This window comes from Lagopus leucura, unplaced genomic scaffold (genome assembly GCF_019238085.1).
Source record: "Lagopus leucura isolate 7727_CA_CO unplaced genomic scaffold, USGS_WTPT01 Super-Scaffold_806, whole genome shotgun sequence".
In the NCBI taxonomy this organism is placed as follows: Eukaryota; Metazoa; Chordata; class Aves; order Galliformes; family Phasianidae; genus Lagopus; species Lagopus leucura.
The window spans coordinates 7372101-7384682 of record NW_024962260.1 but is presented as its reverse complement, the minus strand read 5'-3'; the positions used below and the strand labels follow the sequence as shown (position 1 = coordinate 7384682).

Below are 12582 nucleotides of genomic sequence, written 5' to 3'. Positions count from 1 at the left end.
ATTATTCCTTGGATGCCTAAAAGTGATTTTTCAATGATGGAGGATCTCAGCTTTTGTTTAGGCAAGTCTGTCTTCAGACATGACTACTAGGAACTATAAACAAGAATACACGTTTTAGGAATTAATTTTTATCTGTAAGTTTCATCTCTCACAAAAATCCTGGTATGTAAGCATATACATTAAGAGAAGATGGATGTTCCAGTTTGTGGCACTCAGCCTCAGTTTCCTTTGACCTTTTGGAACAAATGGGTGCAGGAAGATGACTTCCCTAAGGCTGAAATTCCTCTGTTAGAGTTGATTCCAAGAGAACCAAACTTCATAGTGATTGATCCGTGGCTCTCGTCACAGCCTTAATTTTAATATGTGAATAAAGGGAGTCCTCATTTCTGAGAAAGTTTATGTTTTATTGTGCATTAATCTTCAAATGAATCATTCTCTAGCTCTTGTTCACCACTATCTTGAGCAGCACTTCAGCTTCAGTGCGTTGTGTCTGTAAACCAAAGGAGAAATAGACCAATGTTTCACTTACTTGAAGAGAGTACTTAACCTCACATCCCACGTGTGTCTCATGGACAATTGGCCCAAGTGTGTCTGGCAGTGTGCTTGTTTTTTGCATGGCTCTGATTCCACAAGTCACTGTCCATTGGAGGATGGAAGTACACGCTAACAGATAAACTTTATTGACTTCAGGACTAAGCAATGTTTTGCGTGTGTAAATTTATTGTGAAATGGTTTCTGTAGTAGCTAAAAAATGACTTCATTTTTTTCTTAATCTCTCTGTGCAGGACACCAGCCATGATTGGATGCTCATTTGTAGTAGACCGAGAGTATTTTGGTGAGATTGGCTTGCTTGACCCTGGCATGGAGGTCTATGGAGGAGAAAACATTGAATTAGGCATGAGGGTGAGTAAGAAAGAAGACACTTTGTGCAATGTTTATTTGCAAAGAAAAATGGGAGTCCGTGGCCCAACAGAATTGCTGCCTGACTGATAGGCTATTATGCTGAAGTAATTGTTACTGCAGTGCTATCTAGAACTGACATTCCCAGTAAATGGATGTTCCTGGCCTTACTGGCATTGCAACGACTGATAACAGTCAGAAATATGGTCCACTGGTTCGTTTTGTCAGTGTCTGAACTCAGTGAGACAGATTCGCCGCCTTTCCCAGTAGCTGGGTTTGTGATAAGAGCTGTGCTAAGTCTGTGTGTGCTCATTGTGCAGATGATGATATACGTATGTTGTCTTAGCAGATGCAGTGGTAACAGAAAACTGAGGCCAGGCTGAAAGAAATCAGCTGTAGTGTGCCATGTACTGCTCATAATGAAGGCAGTGGCATTTTAAAAAGTTAATGGTCTTCTTTATAGAGTAAGTATTACAGGGTATAGGTATCCAATCCTGCTGGCCTCAAAGGCTGTGAGAATAATGTTGGAGAAGTCACAGAGTACACATCTTGAGGAAGGCAACGTTGGCAAACATCAGCAATCTCAGAAGAATGTACAGAAATCAGTATACTTCTGTGTGCATCCATCTTCCCAACTGCCTCCACCCCTTTCAGCCCGGTGCACGAGGACTGCTATGGAATCAGAACTGAGCACCTGGCTGTCTGCACTAGTTAATATCTGGCTGAGCTCTGGGTGGGAGGTATTTGGGAAGATGTTCTTACATAAAATGACACTTCACAGATGCTGAAAAGGTACTGCAGGATGGAGGGATGAATTTTGCCTGGTTCTTACTACAGTGCAGAGCATGGACAGATGGCTTCTGCACAGCATCAGGCTTCTGAGCCTATAAGAGGTTTGATAGCTGTGATCCTTTGCCCTTGTTTTCAAGGTGCTCCTTTCCAGCAAGTCCTTCTGAAGTCCAAGGAACCTGCCATTGCTTAGCACTTGAAAATTAGTCTACTTAATGTTGCATGAACACAGTTTCCTCATTATAAAGCTTGCTGTTTAATTATTTTCCCCTTACTCTTTATTCCCTATTTCACAGTAACACGTCCCTAGCGTGTGTAATGTGCTCATTAAAGCATATATTCTGCTCACACTGAAACACTGAGCATCAAATTAGTCCATCCTTTATCCAGCTCTTTTTTTCTGAAATGATTACAAACTCCTTCACACCAGTGGGCTGGGGGAGAAGGTCATCATCGCCAGCACTTGTTTCCACACATGGGTGTGTGTTTGTTATTCCAGCATCACACGAGGGATAGAGTTTTTAATGGCACCGTGCAGCTACGCTGCTTACACTTTAAGGTTCAGAATTCGCACAGGGGACAGAAAAACTGCTACCACAAATCATCCAATTTTCCTTAAGAGGGTCAGGCTATTACCAGGATTGTGTGAGCTTTCCTTTATCATTGTGCAGGGCTTTCAGCTGTTTGAAACTTTTTCCACTTGGCTGCTTCCAGAATAGATTGAACGCTCTGGCAAAACTCTGGTGTGGCTGATGAATAAGTCTCCTAAGAAATCTGAAAGCTGTCGCTCTTCCTTAGATGAGAAGAACTTGCTGGGTACGATTAGGGCTCCTGGTAAACAGAGGCAAAGGTTTTAATAGGATTATGAAATGGCACTTGCTTGAAAAGCCAAGGATTTGAGTCTGTGAGGACGGATTTTCAGGGGAAGGGAACATGTTAAAGTTGTAAACACAGAGGATCTAGAAACAAGTTCTCAGTCTTTGTACTTTGGCACTTTTTGGTTGTGTTTTTGTCTGCCTGTGTGTTTTTGGTTGGCTTGTTTCTTTCTTTCTGTGTAAGGAATAATGAACCCTACTCATGTGTTTGAGAAGAGCTCCGTGAAAGCACAGGAGTACGAGCAAGTTTAGTCTAAAATGAGCTTGTCCGTAACATGGACATTTATCTACATTCTCAGCCTGAACCTAGCACAGTGAGTAATGTGAGGTGTGCACCTGGTGACCCACAAGTCCTGCACTGATCCCCTCCTTTGTTCTCTCTGAGGTGTCACAAACCAGCAGCATGAAAATGCACAGAGACCGCCTCTCTTCCCTGAAGGATATTTATGAAATCGCTGTGAATTTAGAAAGTTTTTTTTAACTGCAGAATCTCAAAGTAAGTTGCAAAACTCCTTCCTTTCCCAAGGCTGATCCACACAGGAGCTGCCACAGAACGTGGCCAGCTGCAAACCAGGGCCTTGTTCCTTGTGAGTGTGACTGGGATCCTGCTGTGTCTCCCTGTGTGCAGGGGAAACTCTGCCAACATGGTGCAGTACTGGAGGCTGCAAGCTGAGCAGGGAGCAGAGGCAGGCAGTCATCAGCCTGTCCACAGTGCATGAGGGATGTTGCTGCCCAGTGTGACTCTGACTGTGTGAAGCAATGAAAGACAGAAAAGGAAAGTGTAAATGGATGAGTAAAGAGCAAGAAATAATGGTGGTGGAACGTGTTCAGCTGAAAACAGGCCCTCTTTTAAAAAGCTGGAACAGTAATCCTTTAAACTTCTTTGCATATTATCACCATGTTATTACTAAAGGAAAAGGGATTAGGCTCAAAGTGTCTGAATTAGATTACACTGCATCTAATGAACCTTCCTTTAAATAGTTTTCATAATGTGAACTAGGGAAAGGCAGTGCAACTAATGAGCTGATTTGGGAGGGTACTGTTTGATAACACAGCTAATCCCCCTCAAATCTGTTGTTTATTAAAAAAAAATGATGATCTTGGGTATTCCACTACTGGCTTTTCCCTTTTCTAAATTCTGGAGATGGGAATAGTTAGATAATTAACCTAGGCAGTTTTCTGTGTTGACTAAGCAGTGTGTAAATGGTCTGGGGCTACCACATGTATTGGAAATTGGACCCAGTGCTTTGCAGTTCTTTATTGAACTCATATTCATCTTTCTGCTTAAATCAGAGCTGCGACGTTCTCCTGACAGCTGTGCAATGAAGCCAATGTCTGCCAGGCTACGGAGGTTCTGCTTTGGTTGAGAAAAAGCAGCAGCCAGTCTGGGAAACAGAAGGGAGTTGGTGTTGGTGCTGGAGTAGGAGCTGGACTTGATGATCCTTATGGGTTCCTTCCAACTTGAGAAATTCTGATTCTATGGGGAATTCTTCTCAGTGCTACCTCAAAGATTTTAAAAATAGTTATAAAACCAAAAATGACTTGTCCAGTTGAGGTTGATTTGTCCAGTTGAGATATCTTTAAGAAATCCCGTGTTTAAGAAGTCCTGGCCAGAGAAATCCATTGGAGGTATCCATAGGTACCAGTGTGACAACGTAGTTCTGTAGCTGATAGTCCAGCAGGGCTCAGCTGGATCCTTAAGGTTAGTTGTGACCACAGCTTGTGCAGAGGTGTCACACGTGGCTTGTGCCAGTTTGGGCAACTGGTAGCAGTGTGTCTTTGGGAACACACAGTACCTTGGGATTGAGAAGAATGCCTGAAAAGAGAATGAAAGTTCGGATTATTTGCTCTCTCTGCTGCTGTGATTTCATGGTTAGCAGTGCTCAAGCAGCCTAGCTGAAGGCAGACCTGTTGTGTACAAAGAAATGCAGTCCCAACTCAGACCATGCAGAAATACAGTTTGTACTGCTCAACATCCTGATGCAGCTATACTGGAATTTCTCTACCAGGAAATAAAACCTGTTACCTAATGCACTTTCATACACAAGCAAATCATACTTTCCAAATTTATGTGATCTGACCCAGCTTTGCTTTCCTTAAAAACAGATGAACTGTATTTTCTCTGAGCAGAAATGCTAATGGCAGGTTGTTGAGTAGTGAATTCCTGACCTGATTTTATTACTTTCAGCTAAGGAGATTTAGATTCCTTTGAGCAGTCAGTGTTTTAAACACAGATTCTGGGCTGGTATGCTGTAATAAAAATGTCACAAGATTTATGTATGGCAAATTTTAATTCTGAATTCTGGATGATGCTTTTTACCCCAGTGATTCATGAGGTCAGACTCCCTTTGCCCTGGAGCTAAGAAGCAGGAATGCCATTTTAGAGAGTTTTTCAGAATTTCATGCTATTTTTCCCACATGCTGTGATGGAGTAGAAATGAAAATTGCACAAAAATACATGTTAATCAAAATGTTTATCTCAGTTAATAAAAAAGGCTTCATTTTTATTTTGACCTTTTCTGAGCTGCAATTTTTAGTATAAAGAAATTCCGGTTCGAATTTAATTACTTAAATGTCATCTAACATTTAAGTATTTTATTAACAATTCCTAGCTTCTGAAAATGCAGTTCACAGTGTCCTTACACATGCCTATTCACAGTGGATTGCAATAAATCAGCATTTTCAGCATGAAGTTAAATGCTATTAAAATGATCGTGCCCAGTTATGCACAGAACTCTGCATTGCCTGAGCAAAATCCTATTAAGTGATGTAATCTACTGCTAGTTGAAGTTACCCCTTTGCACAGGTTGCAGAGATCTCTGTGATAAATCTCCCAGTCTCACCTCCCAGATAAGCCGTGTAAGTAAAGGTGCCCTCTTTTCCATCTCCAGTTTAATTTAGCATTTTTATAGGCATTTCCAAAGGTAAAAGAATGTTAAGGTTGTAAAGTCAAGCACTAAGAAATCATGAAAGGATTGAATTCACGGTGTCTGGATTACATTAATTTGCAACTCCTTTTCCTCTTTAAAGGAGGGATTGGAAAAATCTATTCTATGGTGATGTGCATATATGAGGAGCCAACTCCTCTGCCCGTCTAAATGTTCAGTATCTTTTAATTCCTGAGAAGTTACATTGATTCAAACAGGATGAGATTAGGCTTGACATTTGTATAATGCAATAATGCATTCTGTCTGGAAAAGGAGACAGACTTGGTTGTAAGTGGAGATGGAGATGCTCTTGCAGACATTTTATCCCAGGATGCTGAATCCCAGGGAGGCTGAAGCCACCACAAGTCACTGCCAAGCCATTAGAGATGGCCTTTGGCCCATAGCAAACATTTTGTGTCTTCCTTACCAGAAATTTCTATATTCATAACTGTACTCAAAATGGAATTCACCATCTTTTTTTTTCTGGGGAGAGAATCCATCTCCCTACCTGCATGCTATGTCTTTGAACCAGATGGTGCCTTTTTTAATTATTATTATTAAATTGAAAATAACTGTAACCTCAAATGGAAAACAATGTTTTCATCAGAACATAGTGCAGTGGTGCTCTAGCATGAAATTGCCAGCAAACTACAGAACTAGAGCTTGTGAATACTGTTAAAAACATTTTCTAAAGTGGAAGCATTGGAAATAGCTCAGAAAAGAGCATCTGGCCATTTGGCTTCAGTATCACATCATGCTCCATTGAGTGTAACATTTTATGTTACAAACTCTTTCATGTACTAGAACATTATAAAAGCACGAAGCTGGAAATTTCAGAAACAGATCAGCAGCTAAAGAACTGAGAAAAGAGAATGCCTCCTTAGTCCTCTCTGCTTTCTTCTCAGCCATTTCCTGCAGGTTTCATCTAGTACGGGTTCTGCTGCAGCATCAAGCATGAACTGAATGGCAGTCAGTAAAAATGCAGAGAAATTGTGTGTGCTAATTGTGCTGAGATTGAAATAGCTTTCCCCTGCCTAATGACGAGACTGAACCAAAAGCCTGGAGATGAGCTGCAGCTGGTGAGAAACTTCCTGATACAACCTGTTTTCTATTGAAAACCAAAACTCATCCAGGGCTCCAAATATTCCCTAGGATCTTTAATTTTGATGATGGTTACTGAAAGCCTGACTTGGGCTGCTGTGTATCCAGAGGTTCCTGACTCGTCCCTCAGCTGCATGCCCAGCACACCTGGAAAAAGCTTTTTGTGAATAAACTATTTTGAATCTTTTTCAGAACTCTTAAAAATGTCCATAACATATAAATCTATTAAAAATAATTATGTTTCATGGAAAATATAGAAATGGAATGCAGTGCGTAAGGCTATCTGTTGTTCTCAGAGCAGGGAGAAGCCCGTTTGCTAGTTGACTTTATGACTAGCTCGGCAGGAGGTTTTCAGTCCTGCTCTGAGACCCTGGGCAGCACTGGGCAGAGTCCACTTCTTGGCTCCAGTCACCAACTGTCCAAAGGGGAAAAAATAAAATAAAATTACTCATCCTACTGAAGTTTATCATTTCCTTCAATTCCACACCCTTTAAAAGCTTTGTGGAATGTATCATGGCAATGTTTTGGGATACGATGTGTGCAATAATGCATCTTCAGATCATACTGACTGCCAGGAGTGGGAAACTTGATGGCACCCATTTGCACATTTGCTTCATACTTTTTTATTGTTATTGTGGAGCTGAATATCAATACCTGCTTTGTTTCTGCGTGAATAACATTATGAAAATTAAGGAGTTTTAGTACAGAATGAAGGAAATGAACAAGAATTCCAATAAGATATTGAAAGTCTCCGGTAAAACATCATCAAACTCTCTGATTTTGCATCCTCCATTGGAGAAGTACTGAAACAGGGTGACTGAAAGGCTTTGTTGGCACTTTATTATAACTTATACAGCTCCATATGTGGTGTCAGTGGTTGTGCATTGCAACTATTTTAGATCCATAAGGAAGATTATCTTCGTATCACCATATGTCGTTGTTTGTCCTCACTGAATATCAGATCGGACTGCGTGGCAATGTTAGGCACATCTGTGCCCAAATGCACATATCTTCACTGGTAACTTCCTCTAACACAGCACGAAGGTGTTAGCTATTTCAAACAAAGGGAGAACCAACACAGAATGGCAATTCTGTCATTTCTGTTTCTGTTCTAGGCTTAGAAAAAGCAAATGCAACAGAAAAAGTGCTAATACTATGTACTGAACTTACAGTGTGAAAAATGCAGTCAAGGAGAACTCAGGGAAGTATCAAAATATGACTGTGAAATCTGCTGAATTGCAGAATTCAAGTGTTTTTGGCTGTAATAAGAAGGTATTTGTGTGTTTTAGCAAAACTGTAGCTGTGTATTTTTACTTGAAATGGAAGACATTTTTTTGTGTGTGTCTAGTAGGGTGTCATTTTTGTTAATGTCTTTGTATTAACAGAAAAATAGTTAAATAAATTTGAAGTGTGTTGTGCCCATAATTCCTGGCCTGGTCTGGAGAGCAGATAAATACATGTATCTCCACCCAACAGAGAAAAAACTGAGCCAGGAGTCTAAAAATGTCCTTGTAGGACATTTGAGTGTCATTTGATGACAAAGCTGAGGCTGGAACTATTTTAAATAGACTTCATTATATTTCCCTACCAATTGCTCTGATTTCCAAGCCTGAAATGATTTCTGTAGGATGCAATACATGTGTGTTAGAGGAACTGTACTTAATGGCTGTGTGTGTTCAGGTCTTGACTGAGTGATGAGAAGGCAAGAGATGGACTAAGTGAATTCCTAAGCACATTCCTGGGTAAGAGGGCACACTCAAATCAACTCTTGAGATCTGTTTTTCTGTTGCTGCTTCCAGCTGGCCTCACCGTATTTCATCGACAGGTCACAAGGTTTCTGGTGCATCTTCTCCCCACCCGCCCCTGAGTACTTCAGCCTTTCATGCTCCTTGTCTGGGCACTCACTGCTATCTGCTGGGCCCAGTGAGACTTGTGACAAGTTCAGCCCCAGTTAGCTGCGGTTCAAGGTCAAATGAGACTTTAAAGTATGAATAAATGTCAGGGTTTGCTGGCACATCGATCTCAGTCTTTTTGATTACTGCCAGATTGCATGAATAAATTAGCCTTGACAGGTGCGATAAATTGTATAGGCTACTGATCTCCAACAGTAAATGTTAAAGAAGGACATGGGAGGCATAGAGGGGAAAGTACCCTCTGCAGATGCATCTATTATATGAGGTGAGTTTTGATAGGGTGCTTCAGGGACAACATTTGGGCACAAAGAGGCCTTTTGTTCGCTTGAAGGTATTTGCCAAGCTGGAATGCATCTCCTGCTGAAGTATTGCTTGGCTTTGTTAGGAGGCGTTTGGTCCCCATGCATTAAGAGGAGGTTTCAGCTGCCTTGCCCCCCAGCTGCCCTACCTACCCAGGGTGACTCTGAGATGTGTTGATCCTAGGCCTTCTGGCTCTCATGTCTGGTCATGGGCAAGCAGGTCTGTAACCGAAATAGAACTGGAGCAGAGGGCATTGGAAGTAGCACTTCACATGTGGTGACAGTGTATTTTGGACTATCAAGCTGTAATTTGTTTGCACGTTAGATCTTGTTGTGAAATCAACACAGATAATTGGAGAAATTCACGTAACTCATAGTATATGCTTTCTTCTGCTAGATTTCTTGTATGACATAATTGAGATTTCTTCATTTCCCTCCTATATATAGTATAGAAATCAATCATTATTTTGTTTATTTTTAATTGCTCTTTCGTTGACTGCTAACTGAGCATGTGACTACCAGAAAGTCAGTCTTTTTGTCACAAACATAACTTTTTTCTGTGTACTTTCATTCCCTTAAATAAGCTGCTTTTTGCAGCACCATGCACACAATGTCTCCCCAGATCTTGATAACTCATCTGTATATGTGTTGATATGCATGTCGAGGTTGCAGAGCAGTGCTTGTTCTGGGCCATCCCTCCCTTCAGGGCTTCTGTGAAATCCTTGGGTTTGCATAGAAATGCTGAACTTCATAGCATGATTAATTCAAAATGCACAGTTTCAAATACAGAAATGTTTTTTTCTTCAAAGCAGGAATGTAAGGAAGTGTGATATTTTATAGCATTAGATTTAAAAGGAGAGTCTTTGTTTTCACTTCAACCAGTTTTCTAAATGAGCAGATCTGCCTTTAAGGGGGCTTCAAGTTTCATTTCTCAATGCTTTGCGTAGCTGCAGCTCTGTTAGTTGTAAATATGCAATCATCACGTTGACATGAATGACTGCATTAATATGCATAATCAATAGCATATATAATTTAAACAGGACTATTATAAATCTGTCCTATATATGTCATGCTGTTTGTGTGCTGTGACAAACTCTTACACACTCAATCCATGCAAAGTGGTAGAATATGAAGGAAGGGATTACAAAAAAGCATTTTTCTTTTCAGAGAAATACCTTTATTCGTATAGAAATACAATAATTTAGCCAGAGGTTGAGAAAGAGAAGTCTGGGAAGGAAAAGGCGTTTCCTGTCCCAAGAACTCCAGCAGAGGGATGGTGTGCATCGTGCACCGTGCGTGTGGTTGGTGCCAAGGGCAGCCATGAGAACGGGTAGCATGGAATGCTGGAGGAAGAAAGATCAGCCACAGTGCTGAACCCTCCAAAGCAAGTTACCTAATGAGAAGAACTGTGAGAATGTGAAGTAGCTCTTGCAAGATTAGCCAGTGCAGGCAGGTGGCTCCAAGCCTCAACATGTGTGCTTTTCTGATTGCTGGCTGGGAAGAGGGGAAATGTTTACAAAGCGGTTGGGAGGGGGATGGAGATAATACTTCCTTGGCCCTCAAAATACAGCGCTAGATTTAGAAATGAGGCAAAGAAACTGTCAAAGTAAATAGATAAGAAAAAAGCAACAGGATTCCTAGAACTGGAGCTTCTTAAATGCACACCAGATGTAGCAGACAGGGGATTTCTCATAAGGTTCAGAGCATCCTCAGTCAAAAAGGCTGCACAGATTATTAAGGATATTTTTTGCACGCCCACAAAAGTGCTTCTTGGTATGTCTGTTGTTTTCAGATCTTGTAAACATTAATTCTCAAATGGCAAACCTTTAAAGCTTCCGAGTAAGCCAGAAGATGAGCCTTGGGGGACTTTATTTTGTGCCACGCAATATAATACTGTGAGAGTGGATTCGCATGATAAATTGTGGCTGTGTGATTTGCATGTATTACACTGCTCTGACTTCTCTGCTCCTCCCCAGTGATCCCCGCTCCAACTGATGTGCCACTTTCTCAGGAAATTTAAATTTCACTCGCATTTAATTTTTGTCTTCTAAGCCATTTTGCTGATTTCTGTTCTGTGGCTCTGGGAAGAGGCTGGGCCATTGCACAGACATCTTACAGTCCAAAATAAACAGCTCTCCTTTCCCAGCCTTCTGACAGCCAGACCAGGAAAGAGAACTAAGGTTTTTCTCCCAGCTTGCCTATCCCTTATACAGACACTTGATGGTTGAAATGTTATCTTCCCATACAATATAGACATTAGCAATTCATGCATACCTGTAAGGTAGGTGATGAACCTGTGTGGATTTTAATTAAAATATCAGTAACCAATTCCTCTAAAGACCTGGGTCTGGTTGAATCAGCTAATAAACATATTTTATGAGATCAGGTGCCTGCTCTCTAATAGACGCACATAGCAGCTGTCAGATGTCCATTCTTAATAGATCTGTTTTGACCTGTCAATTAAAAACTAGTGATCATTCAGTATGTCTTGAAATTTTATTTAAAATTAGATTCAACATTCTTAAGCTAAAATGCCTTCTGTATGACTTTGGCCAATATCAAGCTGTATAATTATTAGTCACGGTCATGTTTACAATTCATGACCAGAAACTTAATTACGAGCAATGCATGAATTTGTGACAATGTTGCTTAAATTGTGACTTAATTGTAAACTGGAAAATAGCTAAATAATTTATTCTAAGTGATTAGTGGCATCAGTCCAAGACTCGCTGTTCAGTATTTGCAGCTCTCCTTTTCCTTCACGTGTATTCCTTTTCTGTTCCTTTTTTTTCTTCATCCCAGTTGGCACCCAACCTTCTTTCAGTCAGGAGCAGCAGGCAGTCAGATCCTCCTCTTGTGTACTACCCTCCCTGTGTACGAGGAACAAAGATTTAAAAGGTGATTCTTTCAGGTGTCCAACTTAGTTCCTACAGACTGTAGGCATTGCACTTCAGCAGTTTAACTCTTAACATGGCTGCCCAACAACAGGAACTTCAGGTCATCAGTGGCACTCGGGGACTGAGTCAGCAAGGCACTCTAGAGTGGCAACTTCATATTTTTCTCTGAATCCTTCAGCCAGGTTCTAATGACATTCTTGTATTGTCTCTTGATGCTCAGCACTCCAGAAAGTCACTCATAAAGGTCTATTTGTGTCTCATCCTCAGCACAGGATGAAGTGTTAAATGTCATTGACCGTGACAATGTGGCACCTAGATTTCCAGCCTAATTTTCAGACTTTATATTTATTGTATGTTCTGCTATATGTGGGCATGAGGAATCGAGGAGCCTGATAAACTGCTACTGGGGTTCATTTTCAGAGTAGTGTCTGGCAACGTAGCTGGGCAATTCTCATTAATATTAATAGAAATTTAGGAGATAAATCTCCTTGAATAACTCTTAGAAAATTTACCCATAATGTGCCTTACATTTCAATAGGCCGAGTTGTGTTTTGAAATTACATTTGTGAAGGGTGATGTGATAGGTATAATAACAAGGGATATGCAAAACCCAGTAGGATGCATATTTCTACATGACATTGGAGGTTTACAGTACTTTTAAATCAGAGCATCCTAGAATACTATTAATGCAGCCCCCTTTAACCTTAAGGGGTAATTTTTTTCTAAGTGATCCATGGGGGATTTGACTGTTAAATTTCCATTAACGCTAATGGGATTCACAGTGTTAGAAAGCAAGTTCTCCACTAGCTGTGCTGTAATTTTACCCCCTGCAGCAATTAATCATGCCCATTGCACTCTTTAATGGAAGTATGAAGCAGATT

General features: G+C 40.7%; 1 protein-coding gene across 9 annotated transcripts in view; it reads left to right on the top strand.

Moving 5' to 3' along the window:
- Window positions 1-12582, top strand: part of GALNT9 (polypeptide N-acetylgalactosaminyltransferase 9) — a 151581-nt gene that overhangs the window by 95299 nt on the left and 43700 nt on the right. For all 9 annotated transcript variants that reach the window (XM_042865940.1, XM_042865941.1, XM_042865942.1 and 6 more), the window contains one exon: window positions 786-903. In XM_042865940.1, the coding sequence (XP_042721874.1) occupies window positions 786-903 (118 nt within the window). The remainder of the gene's footprint in view (window positions 1-785; window positions 904-12582) is intronic.